This window comes from Notolepis coatsorum (assembly GCF_963971535.1).
Source record: "Notolepis coatsorum genome assembly, chromosome: 13".
Lineage (NCBI taxonomy): Eukaryota > Metazoa > Chordata > Actinopteri > Aulopiformes > Paralepididae > Notolepis > Notolepis coatsorum.
In genome coordinates, this window is record NC_140177.1 from 104,883,177 (window position 1) to 104,910,656 (window position 27,480).

General features: G+C 41.9%; 1 protein-coding gene across 3 annotated transcripts in view; it reads right to left on the reverse strand.

The window, feature by feature from the left end:
* LOC311239197 (lysine-specific demethylase 4A-like) overlaps positions 1–27,480 on the reverse strand; it is a 174,437-nt gene that overhangs the window by 109,257 nt on the left and 37,700 nt on the right. For all 3 annotated transcript variants that reach the window (XM_084327484.1, XM_084327485.1, XM_084327486.1), the window contains 2 exons: positions 4,520–4,695; positions 3,169–3,283 (listed from right to left, as the gene is read on the reverse strand). In XM_084327484.1, the coding sequence (XP_084183610.1) occupies positions 3,169–3,283; positions 4,520–4,695 (291 nt within the window). The remainder of the gene's footprint in view (positions 1–3,168; positions 3,284–4,519; positions 4,696–27,480) is intronic.

A 27,480-nucleotide genomic window follows, 5' to 3' on the forward strand; every position in this document is an offset into this window, starting at 1 on the left:
CTAGTAGAGCTGCTTTTCTTGAGTTCTGTCATATATTCCCAACGCTGAGATTCACTATGCTGAGTAGGAGTGGGACAAGAAATCGATACTGTGAAATTGCCATACTTCCTCTTGCGACACGTTATCGATACACTGGCGCCAAGTATCGATATTTATTAAAATAAAATAATGCATTTTATTTGCTCGACAATCCCATTTTACTACAATAAAGATTATTGGAACGAGGTAAACAGACTGAAAATGTTATCTTATTAGATAAAACAGATGATGTATATACCGTATATTATTATTGCAGATGGTAATGTAGTTTTCCGTTGATGACATAATTAATAGTTAATAATAATGGACCTAATGATCGAACAGACTTACGAGAAAGTTACCAACAAATGTCTTCGTAACTCGACTTACGAACTTCTCGGGCCGATTTTGGCATGATAAAACGGCCTCTTTTCGTAGATTCGTTCGTAGCTACAAACATGATTTATGAACTCGAAAATGCAGTCGTAAGTCGGACAGACTGGTGTGCACCAGAGTTTTTAACAGCATCATTTGGGAGAAATCGTTGGCGATTGTGTACACTTAGATTCTACAGTAGGGATGCACAGAAATTTCGGCCACCGAAAGTTTTCGGCCGAAAATGGCCAAAAATGCCCTTTCGGTCGAAAGAGTTTTTTCACCAAAAATATATCACCGAAACAGAAACAACCTGTAACCTAACGCGTGTTGTTGTGATGATGTCATCAAAACGCGGCTTCAGTCATTACATGCTTAACGTGAGCTCTTCAGTCCTGCGTTCTGCAGCCTGTGAAAACTCCTCTTGGGACTCGGGGGAGTCGCGCTGTTTCTATGTAAATTCCGCGCGCAATGCTTTATATCCTTATTTACTATATGCCCGTCACGGTTAATCACCGAGTGATCTAATATGCATATTCTTCAGAGCGAGAGGGGGGGGGGGGGGGGGGGTCAATGTGTTTCTCACATTGACGCTGTCTGTCGTTGATAATATAATCTGAAGAGCATTATTATTAGTATCATTCTCGAGCATACACGTCGCGCGTCTACTGTGCCAAAGTCAAGAGAGCACATTCATCTGGGGACTAGAAAGGTGCGCTCAGTAGAGCACAGATGTCCACATGTCTTCTCTCTCTCTATCTATCTATCTATCTATCTATCTACCTCTCTCTCTCCATCTCTCTTTCTCTCTCTCTGATTGAAAACTTTATTAACAGATTGCAGAATGGGTCCAATACAGTACAGCTCAATACACACAATTGTTAACACTTTGATCGCCATGGGTTAAATTCATAATTTACCATCCCTCGCCATCTCTATTTGTCTATGGAGAAGTTCCCCTTCTTTGCAGGGCTATAACTTTTTAAATTCTATTGCTAAATTGCCATTATTATGGCCCATTCAATGTCCTATATGTATTGTTCAGGGTGTAGCAACGTTAAACTTTTTCATTCACATATTCATACTAAAATATGGTCTAAAGTATAAGTATGTTTTTATCGTTTTCTGCAGCTTTCTTCAGAACGTGATTTATAGCCCTAAATGCATTATATTGATGATCAAATACAGTTTGGTAGGAATCTGTGTGAGATAAAAATGTCAACTGGACGTGGTTCTAGAAGTTACTACGTGTCATCTGATGATGACCGGATGGGCGGGGGATCGTTTATAATTCCATGGGCAGCGTTAGATGATTCATCCAGAGTGGGTCATATGTTCATCATAGCAGTTTATATGGAACACGTTAGAATATACCGCTGAATCTTACCGTGGCTTCCTCGCGCCACTGGCAGATGAGCGTGGAACAGAATTTTTTCTATTATGGTATGGAGAAATGCCCGATCCATTTCCAGGTTGTATAATAGTATATACCGTACTTTTCGGACTATAAGCCGCGGCTTTTTTCCCCATTTTTCGACCCTGCGGCTTATATAACGGTGCAGCTTATATGTGACTCGACGTGACCAAACTCGAAAATGTAAACATCTAAATATTGCTTTTTTGACTGCATTGAAATGTTATTTATCTGTTCCCTTATTTGCTAAACTTAATACAACTTGTAAATGAGTTAATGCTTGTTATTTGTCCGACAGTATTGTGTCCCAATGCTAATTACATATGGTAATTAAACATTAAAACACCTGCGGCTTATAGTCCAGTGCGGCTTATATATGTACACATCATTCAATTTAGCTGCTGCGGCTTATAGTCAGGTGCGGCTTATAGTGCGAAAAGTACGGTACGTCCAAATCATGTTTTTTCAAGTTATTTGCACCGATCGATGTTCACCGTGTCAAGACGGAGTCTCTCTAACGATAGCGAGTGCCCGGACCACATATGGATGAGCACTACCGGTTCAAAGGCTCATTTCCGGTTGGCGATCTGCCGATCGGCCAACAGATGGCGCTCTTGAACCGCTAGAGAGTTGAGTGTAGCTTTGCAGTGTGTCTCAGGGCTCCGGAGGGGAAATATGATTTCGCTCACAGATTTTTGAAATATTGACATCAAAGACGAGTTACGGCGTCTTCGGCAGAATGAGCATGGCTAGGAATGACGTTTTAACTCGTCCCCGGCGATCATAGTGTTAAGGGGATGCAGACCAGAGAAAGACTTTCGTCTTGTTTACATCAGGGTCCCCCATTTTCAATGCATCAGGACATATATGACATACATGACATACAGATAGACAGTACTGCTACATCTATACATTTATGACATACCAGATTTGCAAATACAGTACGGTTTGTGATACAAAAAGACCCATAAGTGATTATTTATTATTTAAGTTAAGTTTTGCCATAATCATATATTTTTCCATAATCAGGTAGCTGAACAACATTGGTAAAAAAAATTCTATTCTATGAACTGTTTTCTATTTTCGGTATCGGTTTCGGCCAAGAATTTCCCATTCGGTGCATCCCTATTCTACAGACATCCTCGGAATTAAATAATCATATTATCATAATAATAAATATGACAATATTTGTATCTAACAATTGTGTTTTACATTTATAGTCATGACTCAACGAGGCATCGTGAGCCTTACACACACTGCAAATGACTAAATAAATAAGAACTAAACCCAATCGTGCAGATATAGCCATATAAATCCATAGCTTAACGATGCAGCACCTGATTCAGGTGCTGACCACTCACAGTGTCATACAGGGTTCCGCTGACATCCGCCCCGTAGATGGGCGCGTTAAAGGTCACATTTTTCCAGTACTTCCTCTCCAGATCCTCAAAGTCGCTGTAGTGAGGACTGCGGAACCTACAGAAGGAATAATTCCACATGCATCAGGACTCAGGAGAGCATGTCTAGAAGCACATTATGGTCAAGAAGATTCCAATCTTTAAACATAAGTGTAGGGGTAGGCGGTATAGCGGTTGAACTGGTATACCGGTAGAAATCCATGCCAAGGTTTGACTCTACCGGATGTACTGGTAGAAGGCTACTTTTAGGCTCTTTGAATGTAAAAATACTTTTTCACATTTACAGATGTTACACACAAAGCTAGCAAACTGTGCACTGCCATTACAAATATAATAAACTCATTTTATTATCGAGTGTGATGCTGGAGCTCCCGTTCCGGATGCAAACTATGAAGAATAATTAGTTAATTATTGGTAATAATTGGTTTGGGTTTGAAAAGACGAACACTGAGCAGAAAACTATTATCTGCAAGCAATGTGGAACGAGAGGCGAATCAAGCAGTCCCTCCACAGGTGGTGCTAAACGAAACAGCACAGACATCGCTAGCTGAGTAATTTTCCAGTGTCCGTATGAAAAAAAAGCAAGCGGTGGAAGCGCATTACAAATTAAATTAAAATTAAAATGTATGTTAGCTGCTCATAGTGGAGTTGGCTAAGTTATACATATTAGCGAGCTCCAGCTCCAACAGTAAGGCATGGGAGAGGCTGCTGAGTCCGATACCCTTTCTCTCTGTACATTCAATGATTTTTAGTAGCCAAACGTCCTCATCAGAGAAACAATAGGAAATGTTTCATTGGCTCTAGGCTAAAAGCTCAGTGACAGATGTTTCAATATTCTATGCCTTACCTCCGCGCACTGCCTGTGGGCGACGGAGAGATACTTCAAATGTTGACAGAGAGAAGAGATTCAGATACAATTTAAAGTGTCTTTATCACAAACGGTTCCAAAGATATTTAATGTTTTGCAAAACATGTCTAGTATCACGTGGGCACGACACTCTGCTTTAGAGGGTTAAAGCATTAATACCACTACTCCCCATGTAGACTGTATTGTCTCTTCCTATGTAAAAGATGATTTTTATTTTTTTTTTTTAAAGAAAGAATTCTGCATAAAACATTTTTAACTGCTACGTCAGCCATAATTACATTTTGCATACACAATCATAAAAGCCAAGTCGTTTTGCCATTGCGGCCATCTTTAGTGTTACAGATATCCCCATTCAAAACCACTGCAGCTCTCCGTCTCTACATAGACCGTCTCTGGTAGTACATCTTTATCAGAAATCATAATCACTTGTCACTGTTGGCAATCTTGCGGAACTCCCCGAGAGTCATGGGCTTCTTCTGGATGTTGTACTGTGTGAAGAGGCCCGACTGGCCCGTCACCACCTGCTGGATGGGGGCCGGGATCACCAGGTCATCTATGTCGTCATAGGAACTTCGGGGTTTCCATTCCTTTGGTGGGACAATCTGAGGGAGGATGGAATCAAGGTTTTTTTTTACGCCGAAGCACAATGCATTCGATTTTAATAATAATTATTTAAAAACATTTCAAAGGGAAATCGTTTTACCCGATTTTCATTTCATCATGTTATAAAAATGATTATATTTTCACAATTTTTCCAATTTTGAAAGTGCAAAACAAACAATGCAATTACCTCATGGTGATAATATAGCATTGTTAATAACTTCTATGTATTATAATAATAATAATAATAACTTTATTTATATAGCACCTTTCATACATGGATTGCAGCTCAAAGTGCTTCACAGCAAATAACATAACATTGGCATACAGTTGACAGAATAAAAGCAATGCATAAAAGTGCAGACATAAGAATAGGTATAAATTAAAAGACAATAAAAGTAGTGCAATGTAGAAAGTGCAGATAGGCATAAAATAAGTACAATAAGTACAGTGTTGCTCGAAAGCATGTGAACGCCCCCGGAACAGCCAGTGCCCCAAACACCCCACTCATCAATCCCCACCACATCCAAGACACAACCCACGCGCCCACCCACACCACCGTACACGGTGACACGATGTATAATCCATACTAGAGTTTTACTTTCCCGTCAGCCATAATAATGAATGGCAGTGTACTTTGGTAGAAAATAGTTCCAACATGAAACTGCTCACAACTAGGTCTTATCCTGAGTAACCAGGTCATGATTTCTGGAAAGAGACATTACTTTTGAGTTTTTCAAAAGTATTTTCTGGTGCTTTGGGTGCCGCAAGCCGAGGGTAATTCTGCTCCATTGTATTGGAGTAACAAGCAGATATCTCTACGGCAGAAAGGCGGGATAGAACAAAGGTTGACCACATGATATAATAATAATAGGCTACATGTTTTATGTCTAAGTAATAAATAATATGAAACATAAAAAAGAAAACCGTAACACTATTTTGGGATAAAGCCATTTTTGGGACAAGGTAGGCTACATCACATAATATTGTATTAATTATTAATATATTAGGGCAGGGGTAATGCCTGGCATGCACTAGATTAGAAGATATTCTAAATCCTAACCGATATTGAAATGGTGGTAGACTCCACTCCACACATAACGTCATGTTTAAAAACATTGTCTTTCATTTGTTATAATTATAATGCATTAGAGTAGACCGTTTTGCCAAAGCAGAGCATGATGCGTTTGAAGATTACACTCCTGTCTCGACTCTCTGAACCTAGAATCTTGCAAGCACTGCAGGGCTCGACATGATCACCACCACCCACCAAATGCGGGTAGAATTTGTGTCTTTTTGGGCCTTTCTGTGCATTTGAAAATGGCATTTTTAAATGGACACGACCGTTGACATAAGTCATAAGTCCAAATGACGTTATGACTGCCTTGTATCTTTGTTTGTTTGTTTGGAAAGTTGTTTGTTGAGAGAAAAGAAAGAAAGAAAAAAGGCTAGCAATGTGGAGTTATTTCCCATCAGACTATACAACACATCACTGTGCCTCACTGAGCACAGAGTGAAAGTACAAACTCTGGTATAGTTCCTGGACTTTTTGACATGAAAATTTTTATTATTATTACTGTACATTTTACTGTATATTTTTGGCTGTATATATATTTTAGAATGTACATTATATCCCTGACTGTATTTTCACTCTTATTTGTGATTTTAACTACCTAAATGTTTATTGTGAGTGATCTGTAGTGCTGCATTTCCCTTGGGATCAATATTAAGTACTGTACTTCTATTCTATCTTGGCTACTCCATGACCAGCAAGGTTTTTCAACATTTTCAAAAGCCTAGACAAAGCTTGTGTTAAGCAGCCTACAAACTACATCACTTCACAAATCGTACATGTCGTTGCGATTTCACACTACATGACTGATCAGCAACAGAGGTTTACACATTACAAGATCTTTCACCAGGAGGAGTCTGTCTGGTCTGGTCTCCAAACTAAGTTGTAAAACACACGCAAGAAGTGACACTGGTTTTGGTCGGGTCCAGAAATATTTGGACATCAACACAATTGTCATAATTTCTGTACACCAGCACAACAGATTTCATATGAAACCATGTACTTCCAAGTGCAGAATTTCAGCTTTAAATATTTGATTTACATCTAAATCAGGTGAACGGTGTAGGAATTACAACATGTTCTATATGTGCCTCCTGATTTTTAAAAGGACCAAAAGTAATTGGACAATAGGCTGCTCAGCTGTTCCATGGCCAGGTGTGTTATTCCCTCATTATTTCATTTACGAGGTGCAGATAAAAAGGTCTAGAGTTAATTTCAAGTGTGGTTTACATTTGGAATCGGTTGCTGTCAACTCTCAATAAGGTCCAAAGAGCTGTCACTATCAGTGAAGCAAGCCATCATTAGGCTGCAAAATATAAACAAACATATCAAAGGAAAAACATTAGACGTGGCCAAATCAACCGTTTGGTACATTTTCTTAAAAAGAAAGAACACACTAGTGAGCTCAGCAACACCAAAAGACCCGGAAGACCACGGAAAACAACTGTGGTGGATGACAGAAGAATTATTTCCCTGGTGAAGAAAAAAACATTCACAAAAGTCAACAATCGAGAGAAGACTTCACCACAAGATGTAAAGTATTGGTGAGCCTCAAAAACAGGAAGATCAGAGTTTGCCAAAAAAAACATCTAAACAAGCCTGTACAGTTCTGTAACAACATGCTTTGGACAGATGAGACAAAGAGAAGTGATGGGAAGAGAAGAGTATGGAGAAGGAAAGGAACTGTGCATGATCCAAAGCTGAAGTGTTTCAGGCAATATTATCTGCTCATATTCAGCCAAATGCTAAATAACTGATTATTAGATGGCACTTCACAGCGCAGATGGACAATGACCCGAAGCATGATACTGTGAAACCAATCAGAGTATTTTTTAAGGCAAATAATTGGAATGTTATGCAATGGCCAAGTCAATCACCTGAATCCAATTGAGCATGCATTTCACTTGGCAAAGACAAAACTGAAGGGAGAATACCCCAAGAAACAAGTAGGAACTGAAGACAGTTGCAGTAGAGGCCTGTTTCCTGGTAAACTATAGAGTTGTTCAACAAAACACAAGTTTTATTTTTTTCACTGGGTGTGTTTTTCCATGTCAAATAATGTAAGCTCAGTAGGGGTAACGATGCATCGATTAATCGAAATGCATCGATTCTAATGTGTTCTATTCGATGCATCGATTTGAATATGTTAGAATCGATTATAAGATAAATTAATCTGAAAAAATAAAAGATTTTGTGTATTGTTTTTATTTACCTATAGTCCATTCATGCCGAGTGAATCAGTTCCCCCAGCCACATTTGTGTATTCAACATTTTTGGGGGAATTAACTGATAGAAAATGTATCGAAAATGTATCTAATCGAATCATGGTCAAATGAAGAGATTTCATGATGCATTGAATCGTTGCCTGAAGAATCGTAATCGAATCGAATCGTTGTGAGGTCGAATCGTTACACCCCCACAAAGGTAATGTATGGTAGTGACTTTACACTGCACCAGAAATAAAGGGTAGGTTCCTGTGGCGGAATAATAACCCCCCCCCCCCCCCCCATCCCATTACCCTCCCCATGCATTCACATTTCACCTTCAACCCCCCCTCCCACGTGTGATCCCCCCACACAACCCCCCCCCCCCCCCCCCCACATAGCCTATTGTCTTTCAAATACCCACGTTTCTGTCTACCCTCCCCCATCCACCCACCTATCCTCCAAATACCCACTTTTCTGTCTACCCTCCCCCATCTATCCTCCAAATACCCAAGTTTCTGTATACCCTCCCCCATCCACCCACCTATCCTCCAAATACCCAAGTTTCTGTCTACCCTCCCCCATCCACCCACCTATCCTCCAAATACCCACGTTTCTGTATACCCTCCCCCATCCACCCACCTATCCTCCAAATACCCATGTTTCTGTATACCCTCTCCCATCCACCCACCTATCCTCAAATACCCAAGTTTCTATCTACCCTCCCCCCTACTTGATAGTGGCTCAAAGAATAAGCCCAGAATTGGCAAAAATATAACACTATGTCCAGGCAAACCTTTGTCTATGAGGGTTAAAGCTGAAAGTCTGCACATAAGGACATCTTCATTGTTTCATTTCAGGTCCATTGTCGTGGTGTACAGAGCCAGAATTGTGAAAACTGAAAATGATGTCAATGTCCAAATATGTATGGACCCGACTGTATTGGTCACAGGAATACCCGGGAGAAAGCAGAAGGCAGGGTTTTTGAGGATGAGAATGAGCTGTCTTTCCTTGCCGGGTCTCATTTTTCCCATGGGATGTGTAGTAGGCCATTTCCCAGATCTTCGCCCAATCCCCTTTTTAAAATGTCCCTAAAGTTATGAACAAGTAATATAGAGACACTCTTAATAACACAACAGGGTCATCGGACATTGCAAAAGTCTGACCAGTTTAATAATTGCATTGTGTGATGGGAATGTTATCTATACATCTGTGTTGAAATATCATGCATATTCGACTGTTCCTTTAAGGACTCCGGACTCCAGAGAGAGGATGACTTTTGACCTAATCTTTTAAGGTTGTTTAACATTCCAGTTAGGAACATTGTGAACATCACCGCCTAGTAGGGCCGTCTTAAATACTTCGAAGCTTTGTTCGATGGGCATGGCCTTCGTTCGATGGGCATGGGATTAGAATATGAAAATAAAATGTGATTATAAAAAATAACTAAAAAGAATAATTTTTTTTTCTAAATCAACTCTGCCTCTCTTTGTTAACTACAACAAGCAATGCGGTTTGTTATTTAAGATGAGGTCGGACTCGGCACTGACAGATTTGTGTTCATTGTGCTGCTTTTATAAAGCCTCAAATGACTGTATTTCATGAAAGCAAAGTGTTTTGTTTGTCTAAGATTTAAAAAGGTTTAAACTTTACAGCATTGACAAAGTTGAACAAAGTGCTATACAAGTCTCACAACATTTATAAAAAAAAAAAAAAAAAAAAAAAGTTTTTATTTTTTTTTATTTCGAAGCTTCGAATTAAAATCGAATATCTGCCCCGAAGCTTCGAATTCCAAAAAAAAAAAAAAGGTCAGCCCTACCACCTAGCCAAGGTTGATTCTCCTAACTGGGCCTAACAAAAATAATAGTTGGTTTCAGGTTGGTTGTCAGTTTGGCCATGGGTAGGTAGGGAATTTATTTTATTTTATTTTTTTATTTTATTCTTTCCCACGGCGACTATGGATAGGGAATTTCTTTATTTAATTAAAATGTTCACAACAACATGGATGCATGTACTCTGCCAGCATGTTTAATATCCATAATACTAAATGTTTGACTAAGATTTCTATGAAACTTTATTCTAAAAAAAAAAAAAAAAAAAAAAAAAATCATTTTTTTTTTTTTTTTTTTTTTTTAACACTTTGGCTGCCATGGGTTAAATTCATGATATACCATAGATTGCCAGCTCTATTTGTCTATGGAGAAAGTCCCCTTCTTTGCAGGGCTATAACTTTTTAAATTCTATTGCTACATTGCCATTATTAGGGCCCATTCAAAGTCCTATATGTATTGTTCATTGTGTAGCAACGTTAAACTTTTTCATTCACATATTCATAGTAAAGTATGGTCTAATGTATAAGTATGTTTTCATCTCTTTCTGCAGCTTTCTCCAGAACGTGATATATAGCCCCAAATGCATTATATTGATGATGAAATACAGTTTGATGGCAATCAGCGCGATATAAAAAATTCCAACTAGACGTATTTCTAGAAGTTACTACACGTCATCTGATGTTGACTTGATGGGCGAGGGGGCGTTTATAATTCCGTGGGCAGCGTTATACCAATCATCTAATGTGGGTCAAATGTTGATAATAGCAGTTAGTATCGAAGACGGTAACGTTACACGCTAAAACTCACCTCAGTCTCCGTGCGCCGTTGGGCGATCATCGTAGAGTAGACATTTTATCATTATGGGATGGCGATTTACCCGGTCCATCTCCAGCTTGTATAATGGTATATACGTCCAAATCATGTTGTTTATCGAGTTATTGGCAATCGATCGCTATGTAGCGTGACGAGCCAGAGTCCCGGGACATGTACCGAGTGCCCGGAAGCAATACGGCCGTCCAGCAAAACCTCTACTGCGCTTCCTGTTAAGCGATTGCGCCGATCGGCCACCAGATGGCGCTCCTGAACCGCCAGAGAGCTCAGTGGGTCCTCCTGGTGGATCTCAGGCCAGCGGAGGGGAAATATGAATCCGATTCCAGATTTTTGAAATATTGATATTAAAGACGCTGTAAAGCGTCATCGGCAACTTGAGCATGGCCGGGAATGACGCTTTAACACGGCTCCTGGCAGCCAAAGTGTTAATATATAATTTTTTTTTTAAACTCATAAAATATATTGGGTCGCACCTAAATCGGCAGGGTCGGTCGGCAACCTGAAACCAACCATTATTTTTGTTAGGCCCTGGGCCATTTTATACTTTCAGTCATATCTGTTCTAATGTTACGTCTATTTCGGTGTATTAATGTACGTCTGACCAGAGCTCTTTGTCACTTTGCTGGTCAGACTCTTTGTGTGTGAAGACATGTTGTCTCTGAGTGTAAACATTTGTGGCCACAGATCAAATAAACTATGTTTTCCATTTTTAATAAGGACTCAATGATTTTAACAAACGGCTCATATTTTGTCCTTTTAACATTTTCCATAACAATTGTTCCGTTTCAGACAACAGTTTTTCAAGACAGCATTTCTTCATTCTGTCCGCAGTCCCTCACTAGTTCCAAGTCAATGTAACTCAACCACAGCAGAATGGTCTCCGTCTCTCTCTCTCTCGTGTCTTGCTCTCTCAACAGAGTCCGACAAGGTCCAGATATTCAACATGCTGGATATCTGTTGGGCGTCACTAGAGTTGCATCTTAGAACAATTCACACAGCAATTGAGCCAAGCGAACACAGAGTTGCCTGTGATCTGGGGCCTTTTGTCGGCAATCTCCAAAAAGCTGTCGGCAAGCACAAATCAGGGCTATAATTGTGTAGCCTGAACTTGGCATTAAGGTTGTCTTAACTAATTAGGGCTGCAACGATTAGTCGACATAATCGACGACGTCGATCATAAAAACTCGTCGACGTCGATCATAAAAACTTGTCGACGCCGAATAAAAAAATAAATAAAAAAAGATACAACACGAGGAGATGACGCAGCAAGTAATACAAGCTAGCATGGCGGTGGACCGCAGCGAGGCCTGGCTGGAGACATAACTACAAGCTAACATGGAAGTTGACACGATGAATGTGCAAGTTAGCATTCGGATCGGGCTGGGAGCGGTGCGGAATGCTAACATGCAAACCAACGCGCAGACTGGACTCGATGCAATGCGCAGTGTTCGGAGGAGCATGGAGGCTAATTCAAAAGAAATAAATCCAACAACCCCCAAAAGAAGGACAAAGAGACGCTGGATACAACCGGACCAACCAGGACACGGCCAAGATGCTAACACAGAGGCCACACACACCAACCGGGATTTGAGCACCGAGAGCAACCGGACCAGCCAAGACTCGAATAACGAGGTCTCACACACCAAGCAGGACTCGAGCACTGAGGTCATACACACCAACCAAGATTCAATAACACATTAGTTGGGGAAATTGGGATTGATTCAGGACATATAATATAAATAACACATACTAGACTGAACTGTAGACACTAACACGCATGACGCACAACTAAGACGACGGGGAACATGGGGGAAAACATTCGGAGACCTGACCGGGAGCTCTGGAACTGTACTATCATAATTTATGAAAGATAAAAATTCAAAGAAAATGTTGGACAATAATAGGGACATTGGAGAATCACCATTGGGGAATCTCCGTCGTTATAGGAGGGGCCCTCTCCAGGAGAGCCTTACTCCTCCAACCCGCCAACGGGGGTTAAAAAGAATTACCTGGGAAGTGCCAATTGTCTTAAGTCTTCTTTTAATTTTTTTTCTGAGTTATGTTAGAATAGCAGTTGCTTTAAATGTGCACATGGACAAATGTGAAGGACAATAATAAAAAAAAATTGGACATGAAGAGAGGCTTGGAGAATCTCCTTTGGGGGGTATGTCCGTCTCCAGTGGGAGAGCTGATCCACCTCCATACCGCCAACCCGGGCAAGGGTGCTAACCATATAACTTATTTTATTTTCATAAAAAATTTTCTTATTGTGTTAGTTCTATTTTCACAAATGCAGGTGGTGATGTCGGTGACACGGGAGGTACAGAGGTGGGCAGGCTGGGTTCAGGGGGGGGGTGTTGGGGGGAGGGCCATCATTCTGGCGGTTCGACCCGGGGGAGGGGGGGCCTTGCGTGTTGTGGGATTGGTGTGGGGTTGCCTGGGGCCCTCGGCCACCGTGGCCTGGGCGGTCTGGTCACCGGGCCGGGGGGGGCACCGGGCTTGGGGTCGCGGGGGACCATTGAGGCGTGGTGCTTTGGCCTTCTGCGGGCCTGGGCTTGGGGTTCTCGTGGGCCGGGGGCCTGGCGGGGGCTCGGCTCTGCGCATGATGGACCAGGATATGGGGGTGTTCTGTTTCTCGGGGAGGAGGGCGGGAGGGAGGGGTCTCTCTCAGGGGGGTCAAAGTGGCTGAGCTTTGCCCGGTGGGGTCCTGTGTGTTGCGGGGTCAGTGGGCGTGGGGTGGGGCTCTCGGTGGCATGGGAAATAGCGGGCTTGGCTCGGTGGGGGGGGGGGGGGGGGGGGGGGGGGGGGAGTCCCCTATCCTCTACTCTATTGGACCTGGCCCAATTGATTCAAGGGACCCGTGTCGCTGGGGGCCCGGCTATGCGCGCATCGGCCTGGGATATGGGGGGCTCCTATGGCTTAACTCAGGGGGGGGGGGTACCACCCCTCGCCCCTCTACTGGGCCTGGCCCAATCAAATTCAAGATACCCGTGTCGCTGAGTGCTCAGCCCCGCGTGGGACGGCCCTGGGATGTGGGGGAGCCCCGTTTCTGGGGGTGGATGGCGGGAAGGGGGGGTCCCTCTCATGGGGGTCTGGGAGGCTGAGAGCGGCCAAATTCAAGGGGCCCATGTTGAGGTACTGTTGTGTTGTTGATGTCATTGTAGGTATTGTGTAAGTGTTTATAAATATTAATAAAAACTTTTAAAGTTTAAAAAAAAAAAGTTGGTCTCTGGCTTATTCCTGTCCCAGCTTGACTACGGTGACACCGTCTATAGATTTGCCTGTCCCACTGTTTTAGCCTAACTTGACCCACTCTACCATGCTGCGCTGAGATATATATCAAACGCACGCTATAGGACTCATCATTGCACATTGTATAGCCTAACTGGATGGTCCTCACTATGCGCTGGATGCAGCACTGGTTTATTTTTTAGGCAAACTATATATGTGCCATATTTTTACCAGTTTGCGACTCTTTCAACCTCAGATCCAGTGCCTGGATACGGTTCCAGGTACCTGCTGTGCGGACTGAGGCTGGAAAAAGGAGTCTTTTTTTATTTTGGTCCTTGGTCTTGGAATGACCTTCAGTCAAGCCTCAAACTGATGGCACTTGTTCCATCAGTGTGTCGCAGATGCTTCACAGAGAACGTCGCCGGTACCGGTGCAGACCAAGGAGCCTGCCAGTGAAGTTAGGCATAAAAAAAAATATTGTTTGGTTCCTGTTGGTTGTCAGTTAAGGCCATGAGTAGGTAGGGAATTTATTTTATTTTATTTTCTTATTTTATCTCTTCCCACGGCGACTATGGATAGGGAATTTCTTTATTTAATAAAAATGTTCACGACAACATGGATGCATGTACTCTGCCAGCATGTTTAATATCCATAATACTAAAGGTTTGACTAAGATTTTTATGAAACTTTGTAATTTTATTTTTTTTATTAATTAATTTAAAAAAAAGATTTTAAACTCATAAAATAAATTGGGTCACACCTAAATCGGCAGGGTCGGTCGGCAACCGGAACCAAACCATTATTTTTGTTAGGCCTTACGTACACTAACACCTCTTCCAAAATGTAAGCACTGCGATTGGCCCACTTTCCTTAAGCGGTGGATTTCCACATTTACCTTGCTCTCGAGTGGACAAGCGACTAGCAACTATAAATGCTGCAGCTAAAAGACAGACGTGGAAGTCTAATTCAGACTTTTTTTTTGGTACAAGAGTGATATCACGCCATAAAAAAAAGATCCAAATGTAGCCAAGATTAAAGACCCTAACCTAGAGCCATATGAAATACGCGTTCACAGAATCGCGGACGGAATCGCGGAATTAACCAATAAAAATGGACTCAACTGCAAAACGTGGAATATTGCAGAATATGGCCTAATCTGGACTGAAATTCCGTTTTTGGGTGGAACGTTTGGTGCACACGCGACCGGGGAGGTGGGGATGCTAGAGCGGGTTACACACAACACAGCAGTGCTCAAGCGTCTGCCGTCTGGCTGCTTCGGTCTTAACATCGTCAAGAAGCCAAGACATTCAGAGCCCTAAATTCAGAGCAGAGCAGTATCCTAATGACTTTTATGCTTCAGTCGATAAGGTGTTTTGCAAATTCGTTCCGTGGACTGGACCCTCTCCTCTGTCCTGATTCTCCTAGATCTATCTGCAGCCTTCGACACAGTCAACCACCAGATCCTCCTCGCGGCCCTCGCAGGAATGGGAGTGGCTGGCTCTGCGCTGACATGGTTGTCATCATACCTCAATGACCGCTCCTACCAAGTGTCATGGAGAGGGACCCTGTCGGCCACCAGCCCCCTGCGGACGGGTGTCCCCCAGGGCTCGGTTTTAGGACCCCTTCTCTTCTCCCTCTACACTAAATCACTGGGTAACATTATCACGTCTCATGGCTTCTCCTACCACTGTTATGCCGACGATACTCAACTCTTCCTCTCCTTCCCTCCCTCAGATATCCACGTCTCTGAGCGGATCTCGGCCTGTCTGTCCGACATCTCTGCCTGGATGACGACCAACCACCTCAAACTGAACCTAAGCAAAACAGAATTGCTCCACCTGCCGGCCAAATCCTCCCCCCTGACCGACCTTTCCATCACAGTCGAGAATGCAGCTGTGACCGCGTCCCCGACCACCAAGAACCTTGGTGTTGTCCTCGACGACCAGTTGAACTTCTCTGCTCACATCGCAGCGACAACCAGAACCTGCCGATTCCTCCTGAGCAACGTCAGAAGGATCCGCCCCTTCCTGACAAAAGAAGCCACCCAACTCCTCGTCCAATCAACAGTCATCTCCCGCCTCGACTACTGCAACGCACTGCTCGCTGGCCTCCCGGCCAATGCCACTAAGCCTCTTCAACTCATTCAGAACGCAGCGGCCCGCCTGATCTCAAACCTACCGAAGTCAGCCCATGTCACCCCACTTCTTAGGGACCTGCACTGGCTCCCCATTGCTGCACGAATCCACTTCAAGGCCCTCGACCTAGCATACCGTGCGGCAAAGGGAACTGCTCCCGCCTACCTCCGGTCAATGGTCTCTAACTACACACCCTCAAGACCCCTACGCTCTGCATCTTCTGGCCGCCTCAGACCTACTCAGGGGCGCGAGAAGTCCGCAGGGAGTGGGGGTGCTGAGATATGGATCGTTTTTGATTTTTTTTTTTTTTTTTTATATAATTTTTTTTTTATATAAAATATATATATTATATAATTATACTTGTAGTTGTATTGTCTGCGAGACATCGCCACCACGCAACACGTCAAAATGCTCGCTATCTGCAAACAGCTCCACATGTCTGTCAGTCATAACCAACACTCTCGTTCACTAGGATACTATGATGAATTGAAAATGGGGGACGGTCCCTGATGTAAACAAGACGAAAGTCTTTCTCTGGTCTGCATCCCCTTAACAATTGTATGTATTGAGCTGTACTGTACTGTACCCATTCTGCAATCTGTTAATAAACTTTTCAATCAAACTTTTCAATCAAAACAGCTGCCCAACTCCGCGCTCTGAGCGTTCTGATGCACACATCACAGCCCAGCTTACCCCATCTGGCTGTTGCGCCCTCTGTGTCACTGTCGCAACAACAATAGCTGCAGGAGCGATAATAATAATAACAACACACATTACCTATTCCGAAGACGGTAAAACACAGAAGGTGGTCTTGCGTTCAGGAGTGGTGGAAATAAACTCCTTCATGACAACATGAATGTCCAGTGAGTCCAGAATATCAGGATGCATATGCTGCAGCAAGTCCAGGTTATTATTATTAAAGAAATCAGATGAGACATTTCTTTTCTGAGACACAAGTAAACACACTCTCCACTTCAGACAGTCCTCCCTCTCTGCAATTCGTTCCCGCATACAACATCGCCGACAGATATATTCCTTTACTGCGAATTGTCCCAAAACAAAAACTATTCCAGGCCGCTATTTATTTTACCAATGGATTTCCAGTTCCGCGTTGACGCTTCCAGGCTGCATCTATTCGAATCCCAACCGGTTCATGAGTGGCTACACGCTGTTTTAATAACACTGCATAATCGAGACAGCGCCCCTATGGATCTGGCAATGAATTCCAAGAATAGGGTAAATCTGCAGTGCCGTTCCGCTCTATGACATTGAGTAGCGTCGGTATTCCAATGGAATAAAGGCCAAAACCACCTTGCAGTTGCAGTTACCCTCCCCGCCAGCAGGGGGTGCTGGAGCACCCGTCGCACCCCCACTTCTCGCGTCCTTGGACCTACTCCTATCCAAGCTCCGGGAGGGTCATCAAAGAGAAGTCGCCTATTCTCAATCCTTGCCCCACAATGGTGGAATGAACTACCCACCCCAGTTAGGACAGCCGAAACACGTCCAATCTTTCGCCGTCGACTAAAGACGCACTTCTTCAACCATTATCTGAATTAAAAAAAAAGAAGAAAAAAAAATATTATCTAACCCTAACTAACCATACTGTCATGCACTTGTCCTAATAAACTAACCTACACTGTAGCACTCAACACTTTGATGAACATTGTTACTCAGCTGATAGAGTTGTGCCCTTCCTGATGGCTTGTCGTACAGAACTTGTAAGTCGCTTTGGATAAAAGCGTCAGCTAAATGACTAAATGTAAATGTAAATGGACCCGCAAAAACACTTGCGACACTATTGTGATTAAATGGCTATGTAACGTTAGGACATGATAGCTTCTTGCTAAATCTGGTGCACCCATCCATTTGTTTAATGCAAACAATTGTCATTATACGCTGCCCTTTATAATCTAAATAAACTTAAATAGCTATGTAATGTTACAGTACATAGGACTATAGATGGAAATGATAGCTTCTAGCTAAATCTGGTGCACCCATCCATTTGTTTAATGCAAACGATTGTCATTATACACACTGTCCTTTATAAACTAAAGGTGCCTAAATTATGCATTACTATATTTCATCATCTATATAATAGATATAGCTAGGCTACTGACATTGTCATTGTGATGTCAGTAGTAGCTGTATCTATTGTTTGTGTATTTTTATTTTGTCACAATATTATTTGAAAAATAGTGTAAAATTGAACTGTATTTCTGAGTTGCAGCACTTAAAAACATTAAATGGACTGTTATATCTTATTCAATTGTGGACATTTATTCATTCCCACTTATTAGACACTATTTCTGATGGTAAAATTAGCATAAAAAGCAAAATACAGAATTCAGAAATATTAAAACGGAAAAAACAGAATTTGGGAAAAAATATAATGGAATTTGGAAAATAAAACGGATTTCATATGGCTCTACCTAACCCTGTCAAAACAGCAGTCAACGTGTATATTTTCAACACTACATTAGTTTACCAATGATATTAGTGTCATTAGTGAAATATGAGTTTATAGAAATCTCAGCCCATCCAGTCGGAAAAAGACGCTTATTGACACAAGGATTTGGCGCAACCTAACTTGAGTGTAGTCTTCGCCAGCCCCGGTCATCTTTTTTTTCCGGGATCATATCTCACGGGTGCAACAAAACTGAACGTTATTGCTCTACCTTTCTGTGAACGTCTAGCAAAAAACGGCATTGAAATCTGATGAAAAATGGCAGAGCAATTTACATTATAAAAAAGTAACTGTACTTTCAGTAGATTTCATTCATGGTTTTTGCTGCCCCGTCAGGGGTGCCTGCTGGTACTAAATACAGATTGAACTCTGCCATTGGAAAGGGGAGATTTGGCCCAATCCATAGATGTGTGACTTGGCCATAATAAGGTTATTTATAAGCCTGATATTCTATAATCATATTTAAAATTGCATGTGTCCGGATGGCAGAATTCAGTACTGTATCTACAAATCTCCGAGACGGCATTGTGGTGGTCTTACTACCACTGAGGGCGATACATTTACTTTCGATTTCTTAATTTTATAACTATTTGGAAAACATGCTACCAGAATAGAGAGTATTACTTATATTATATATTATTATTACAGTTTTCTTTTAATTTAATTTAGTTTCTTTTTGCATGTGTGTATGCATGTAAGTGTATACATCTGTTATTATTATTGTTTCTTGTTGGGGCAGGTGGTTATATGCTTCACTTTAAACTAGAGCTGGGCCGTTAACGCGAGACTAGTATCGCGCGATAATATAATTGACGCTGTTAATCTAATTCTCAAAGTTGGGTCTGGGAGTGTGTATTGTCCTTAAATACTTGCCGTAGTGCTGTGGTACCCGGAAGTGATTGCACGTATGTACATGAGCTGTAGTCTGAATAATGTGTCAAACTAAAGTAGTGGTCCGGTAATCATTGTTATACAGGTGAGGTTAAGAAGTCCTCAGGATATAACACAATTCGGCGATGAGGACGTCTGAATCTGCGCAATGCAAGAGAAGTCCGTCGGGACCTTTGTTTACCATGTTAGCTTAGCGAGTTAGCATGTTAGCTCACGTCGTGGCCCGGCACTTGGAAACATCTACCGGTACGAGTAGAGGAAATCCACTTTACACACTAAAGGAAGGATCGACTGGACTATCGTGAGTGTTTACAACAGAAATGGCTTGGGTTATTGGAAATATTGGACCGTTTGATGACAATGTGGAGTTATGAAACTGTTACACTGAGAGTTTTGATTACTTCATTATAGCTAATGGAATTGAAGAGGACAAAGTAGTTCCCACATTTCTGACTGTAATGGGGCCGGGGACATTTATTTGTTGAGAAACCTGCTTCTGCAGCAGTGTGTGTGAGTAGCCAGTCTGCGAGAGACTGTTCTCTTTATCAGGCCATATTGTGCAGAAGAGGAGAGCTAGTTTGTCACCAGCCAATGTGAACAAGCTGGTCTGCCTGAGTGACTGGTGGAAGAAGGAGAAATAGAGATTGGACTGATTGAGTCAAGCCATGTCACATAAGTTCAAGTTTGAAATGCTTCTTTCTGTTTTGCTCCCGAGAGTGTGCTAGATACTGTACTGTACTGGTAATATTATTTATTTGTGTTAACTATTTTTTAAACAATTTATTAAACACAAGTACATCTTATTGAACATTATTTTGATATTTCATTAACAAATTATCATAGCAAAACAGCTTTTTCAAACAGTCTGTAAAATGCATTTTGGAAACGGGAGATGGGCTCATGGTGTAATGGGCCACCTGGCCTGAGAAACGTAAGGAGGAAAGAAAAAGTAAGGACTTACTTCTGGTCATTATTTGGGTAGAACACACATATTTTGAATGCCTTCGGCAGATTTTTTTTAGCCATTTTAATCTAGATTAATTTCAGGATTGCAGGTAGATTAATCTAGATTAAAAAAATGTATCTATGCCCAGCTCTACTTTAAACAAACGTAACACATTAACTTAGGGATAGCAAAGGGGGGGGAATAAAAAATGAGAATAGTCCAATCACGGACAACCTGTTGTAGAGCGTGAGCACTTTATAATGTCGACCCTCATACTGCAACCTGTTGTAACGTGTAATGTGATGATACTAATAAAACGAGATTATAAACATTTTAAATTAAAAAAAGATGAAAAATTATTGAAAATAAATGGATATTCTCCTTTGGGTCATTACAATTTACTCAAGCCTAGTAAGAGACACAATATTTATGACAATGGAAATACATTCCCTGAGGTGCATAGATGTCCCTAGATACCAAGAACATACAAATGGACCTTGTAGAAGTGGAGCAGTCTTCCATTTACTTGGGTATCTATTTTTAGGCACATTTTCAGAAAATATGGCTAGGGCTTAATATAAATGTATATATTGTATTTATGATCATTATTAAATAGAATAATCTTCTATAGGAAAAGTATGTTTATTTTTTTTATTTGATCAGCTGTGCCTGTGAGTCCGGCAATGTATGGGGCTGCGGCACTGCAGATTTACCCTACTCGAGTCCGGCGGGGGAGAATGTTGGTGTGTTTGTTGGTGCGTTTCTTTCCATTGTGTTAGATTTGGATCAATCAGCCAGTATCACCTCTCCATCGTTGTTGTTGTGTAGTTTCTGCGTCGTGTTTATTTCTCACAGTCTTCTCATACTGGCTGTACAATCTTTGTCATTCCCCTTAACACTTTAAGGACCAGCCACGAGTTTATACGGGTTTCTGTGCCATGCGTTGTGGACCAGAGGCACGTATATAGCCGTGGCATTTGTTATTGCTGTTATTCCATTTTAATAACCGGCTCAAGGTCCCCGACCGGCTCTGCAGATCTACCCTCGTCTGTGAAATCGAGACCATGCAATACCGGCCAGATCCTCTTAGGGGCACCATCGCTCCACTGCAGTATGCCTTGTGGGCGAAGAAATTTTTTTTTTTCATTCAGTTTCAGTTTCATTGTAGCCGGATCCTGAACCAACACAATGCACCGTGGATTACTTTTCGAATCGCAGATTTCACCATGGAATAATGGGATTTATCATCAGCCAAGGGACATATCGATCTACCAGATGCCGATCGATAACAGGGAATTTTGGGGGGTATCCCACGGGCTCACGGTAAGACCTTTTTTACCTAAATTACAGCCGGATCGGAGCTTGCTGTGAAACACAAGCAGCCGTTCAGCGAATGTGGCTAGTTACACAGACACTGTTATTGGTAATCAATAATACTAAACAACGTCCCCCACCCCCCTTTCATGCATACATGCTCTGGGACAGCCCGGATCATATGCAGTTTCAGTTCATTCTTTAGCATATATAAAAACGGAAATGCCGTTGAATATAACGTTAGCAGTTATTAGCTCCATAACTAGCTTCCAGAAAATATGAGACAAAATCTGCGATAAAGCTTATATTCACGGCGCTATAAAATGACAACCTATTGATGCATTTTTATTTATTTTTTTACGACATTTTGAAGGGACGGTTTATGAACTCAATTGACGATGAGAATGGACAGATAGCAATACTATAAAGTATAGATATAGCTGTACAAAAATACACCGGTCTGTTGACAAACCCTGGTCCTCAACCACTATATTAGATGCATCCCAGCGGTCGCCAAAGTGTTAATGCAATCCGTAAACCTATGAATTCGACACTGGACGACAGCGTAGTACCTTTCTTGGAATCGTTGTTTATTACATAAACAAAAGCCTCAGATGTTACCCATTTTGTATCGTCCTTGAAAAGTCTTTGATGGAACACTAAATTCATTATTCTATCGTCTCTTCTGCGGTTTAGTCTAATGGTGGCTGAGGCCTCGTTGTTAGCCAAAACCCTTCTCCCATTAGCCGAAGCTAATGATGATGTGTCATCTCCCCTCCCCCACCGGCGAGGGTGAGAGAGGGGTGAAAGTCTCTGATCCATGTCCGCTCGCGTCAGCTTCGTGTCTAGATCTAACTTACACCCGGAAGGAAACTCACATTTATAATATTCATCATCATCATTATCATCTCGGCATATCAATGACAGGCCCGCCCCTCTTCTTGTTGCCATGTGACGCGCTGTCATGGCAACTGCTGTTCACCCTTCACCCACATTAAACGTCCGTTTCTAGTGGTGTCTCTCTCTGACCATTCTGCTAATGCAATCCTTATCAAGATGAAGGTATGACCTTCAAGCCTCTTACACGCTGCTTGCCGTGGAGACACACTGCCTGCTGACTAGGGGTGGGAATCATCAGTTTCATCACGATACGATACGATATCGATTCTTTGGACAACGATACGATATTTGCCGATATCACAAAGTCTGCCACGATACGATACGATACGATTCAATTCAGGTGCCTGCGATCGATATGAGGCGATATTATGTGCCCATTTAACACAATCAGTCACATTTAGATCAACTAAAAAAAGGCTACGGAAATATCAATTGATGTATTTATTTTTGAGCTCTTCCAGACATTTAAATGAAAAACAATCTATTGTTTTTAATACAAATAGACCTCCTGTTCACTTTTGTTTTTATATATTGAGCTTTAACACACACACAGACACACACAGACACACACACACACACAGTCCCCCACAGCCCCCACCCCTCCTCCTTCCAAGTCCCCTCTTCACTCTCCTGTTCTCTCTCACGGTTAGCTGCTTAGCTTTTAAGCAGCCAACGCGACGTTCATTTAGATATTTAACGCGACGTTGGCATAAAGGAATGGTGACGATGCAACGCCTGTTATATGCATTTGACCCGTTGCGGGGAAAAAACTGCACAGACTTATATCTGCTCGCAAAATAGACGCTCTGTAGTGCTTTACAGCAGACGCAAACACTGCTGTAATGTGTACACGGAGTTTCACACTGGGCGCCGGCGGATATGACTCGCGGGGATTTTCAAAATAAGAGTATCGCAATATGAATCGATCTTTTTACGTTGCGTCGATCCTATTTGATTATTGATAATAGATCGATATATCGATCTGGATCGATGTATTGTCCCACCCCTACTGCTGACGTCTCTCTCTTCTTGTCTGTGTTGCTCTCAGATGGCTATAAGCAGTGCTGTCATTATATACATTTTGTTTACATTATATACATTGAAAAAACCTCGACATCCTTCACTCCTCCAATGCAGAAACTACACAACGACAACGATGGAGAGGTGATACTGGCCGATTGATCCAAATCTAACAGTTGGTGCCGTTGACAGCCGGATTGCAGATTAGATTAGGTTGAGACGACAATGCCAATGGTGGTTAAAGACAATGGGGCTGGAGACGGGGCAGTGCCAAGGCCATGAGAGATGAGGCCATGAGAGAGGGCACCAGCAACCGAGCGAAACCATGGACGCCAGACAACGTTGAAGAGAAAAAACGTGAGTGTGTCTCACGCTATGGGGTTTTAGCCTTATCTAACCTAGCAAGCCAATAAAAACGAACTATGCATCCGTAAAAATATTTAAGCGACACAGAGAGAGAAAGCCAGCTGTAATCATATGTGAAGACAAAGAGATATGAATGAGTGATCTGGCGGGAGGGGGTGATGTGTATTACAGAGAGAGAGGCAGGGCTGCACGATTTTGTTTTGGGAGAGTCGCAGCGGCAGAGAGGTCGTATCTGAAAGGGAACCAAAACAGCCATAGATGACTAAGGAAAGCAAAATAGAGCAGAATGAGTGTAAATGAGATGAGGAGAGAAGGGGCGGCTGAAGCGAGACGGGGAAAAAAAACTTACGACACTAAACGGTACGGTTTGCCTTAGACTGGCGTTAACTAGTTTTTGGGATTGTTGTTGATTTTATTCGCTATATCTATTCATAATTCATAGTTGCAGCCTCTGCAGACCCTTCAGACCCTGTCTGAGCTGGCAGACGGTCAACACTGCCCTCTACTGCCTTGCGGAGCTATTGCATTCCATTGGAAATGGGCTGGTGTGTTTTCTGAGCCGATCTGAGCCGAGGGGCGGGGTTTAAATACTAACCCCGCCCGCCTGTTCATGTGAAACACTCGGTAATGTCTGGGACAGGGTCGCTGTGGATAACTGGAATGGCGATCAGATAATTGGATTATTTATTATTATTTACATCAGATACCAGGTAAGGACTCTATATATAAAATCTTGCGTTGATCCGATATTACTTTCTACCGCAATCAAAGCTATCTGTGTGTATGTGTATGTGCTTATTACCGTTGGCTGCGGGGGGGGGGGGGGCTGACTGGATTACACTAAAATGCCTTTTTCTCGTCTTTTCCTGGAATTACTCGGAATCACCCAAACCATACTCGTATTCAAAACGAATCTGTTTTGTGCATGTTGACTGGAAGCAACTCAATCGACGGGTGTATTAGACCCATAGCTATAATATAAGATATATTTTAAGCACTCGCAAATGTTGCAGTCTAAAACTATATCCATTGAATAAAGACCTGGCGCTGAAGGTCCAGGTGCTGCTGGCGGTCAATGTGTTAATAATAATTATAAATATTTGTTTTCTGTTGTACCGAACTGGTACCGAACCGTGACCCCAATACCGAGGTACGTACCGAACCGTGGCTTCTGTGTACCGTTACACCCCTAGCAGGGCTGTACGCTAAGCTTTATCACTAGGGGCACACTTGCCCCTAAATGAGAAATTTAGGGGCAAACAAATTTTTTAGGGGCACATTTTTAAATAACAATTTTACCATTATTTATATCGATTGTTTTTTATTTAAAAAAAGAAAAAAAATAATTTTATATATATTTTTTTTTAATAAAATATATATATTATATAATCATACTTGTAGTTGTATTATCTGCGAGACATCGCCACCACGCAACAAGTCAAAATGCTCGCTATATGCAACCAGCTCCACTGTCTGTGTGTACTTGAGTAGCCTCCAGCTATGGCCAGGATTCTCCGGAGCTGCAGCTGGACCCTATACTGTAGCCTCCAGCTACGGCCAGGATTCTCCGGCGCTGCAGCTGGACCCTATTGACTATATTCAGCGTGCCCTCAGCTCGAATACGCATCGACTCATAACTAGGACTCCCTACTAGTAAACAGTCAACCCTCCGTCTCTTATTATATGTGAACTAAAGAGTACAAGGTTTACACAACAACCCCCACCCCTTGTTTTATTGTATTTGTACCTGTACTATAGGGTGACCATATTTTGATTTCCAAAAAAGAGGACATGCTGGCCCCAGCCTCGAGATACTTAATGATACTTTGCACAATCGAAGCAGGCATGGCCACCTTCATTTCACTATGTCTTGTGTACTGTACTGTATGTGATGAATAAACCTCTTGAATCTTGAATCTCTACTCAAAGTTTACTCAAAGATGCCTTTATTGTTTTAACATATGCTTGGAAACATGCACCCAGAAAAGCGGCAATGTTTGTTATACTTGAACTTGAGGACTGCATACTTTTTTTGCAAAGCTTATCTTTATACATTATGCTTATAGCACATGCATAAGCCTGGTCTCTTTTGAAAGATAACATTCTGAAGTTACTAATGCAAAAAAGGAAAATCACTTTTAGTGCTAATGAAATAGAGCATATAGGTCTGAACTTGAGTTGAACGTGAACTTGTGTACTCAAATTTTTCTGCAGTGGTTGCAATATCCCAAATTTAACCACATAACATGCGCCCAGAAAAGTGGAATTTTTTTTACTTGAACTTGAGGACTGCATACTTTTTTTGCAAAGCTTATGCACATGCATATAAGCCTGGTCTCTTTTGAAAGATAACATTCTGAAGTTTCGTACACAATAAAGAAAAATCACTTTTAGTGCTAATGAGTAACATATGGGCTGAACATGAGTTGAACTTGTGTCAGGGTTAGAAATTAACATTTTTTTTTTAATGGCTTTTTTTGCCCCCCTTAATTGATTTTTGGGGGCTTTTTTTATTTATTTCGGGGGCACAACATTTTTTTTTTTTTTTATCCACTTTTTCTCCCATTTTTCTATATTTTCTCCGATCCCAATTTCGTATCATCCAATTCAACCCTCCCCTGTCACGAACCCTGTTTCTTGCCTCCCACAAGCCGGCTGCAATGTGGACTAAGTCATACATAGCACAAGTCCCCTCCGGTACTTGAGGTAACAGCAGTCGCATCTTTTCACCTGCGCAGCTCGATCTCTCAGTGTCGAGGAGTAACGCGTGGGAGGCTCACGCTGCCCCCGACACTTCCTGATTCTACTGCGCAGGCGCACCAACCGACTTGTAGGAGTCGCTTGTTCACAACGTTCGATCCCCACCCTTCAGTTTTCCCTCCCCGTAATACGGCCAATGTGTATTACTGCGGACGACCAGCTAAACTGAAAACAATGTGGAGAGCTGGATTCGAACACGCGAATCCTAGCGTCTCCACACTGGTGGCGAGTGCCTTGCCCACTACACCACCTAGCCGCCCGGGGGCACAACATTTTTATAATGAAAATTAACATAAAGATTATAAAACATTGTTGACACTTTTTTTTTACAGTCTTCGTCCCTATGTTTGATAACGTAATGTTAATGTCTCCATATATAGGGCTCTACACTAACCTTTTTCCCAAGGAGCACATGTGCTCCTAAATAAAATGTTAATAAATAAAATCTAAATACAAATTTAGGAGCACACAGAAATTTAGGAGCACAGTGACAATTGTTCAAGTAACACACACAATGTGTGACATGGCTTGGTTTCATGTTTTGAGGTACCTTCAATTATCTGTAAATAATACATACATACTCTATCTAAATAGATTAAATATTATTGTCCCTGAGGGCAAGTTGTGTTGTTGTCTTGATATATCTACAAATAGCAGACGAATAACCGGTTGCCTCTGGATCAATGAATGTCTAATATTGAATAATATTATTAGATATTTTATTTTTAACATCCCTAATTCCAACAGTCAAGAGGCTTGTTTCAAATTGATGAAAAACCCCACACACGCAACGTTTGTGAGTATAGGCTCTGGCCAGATCG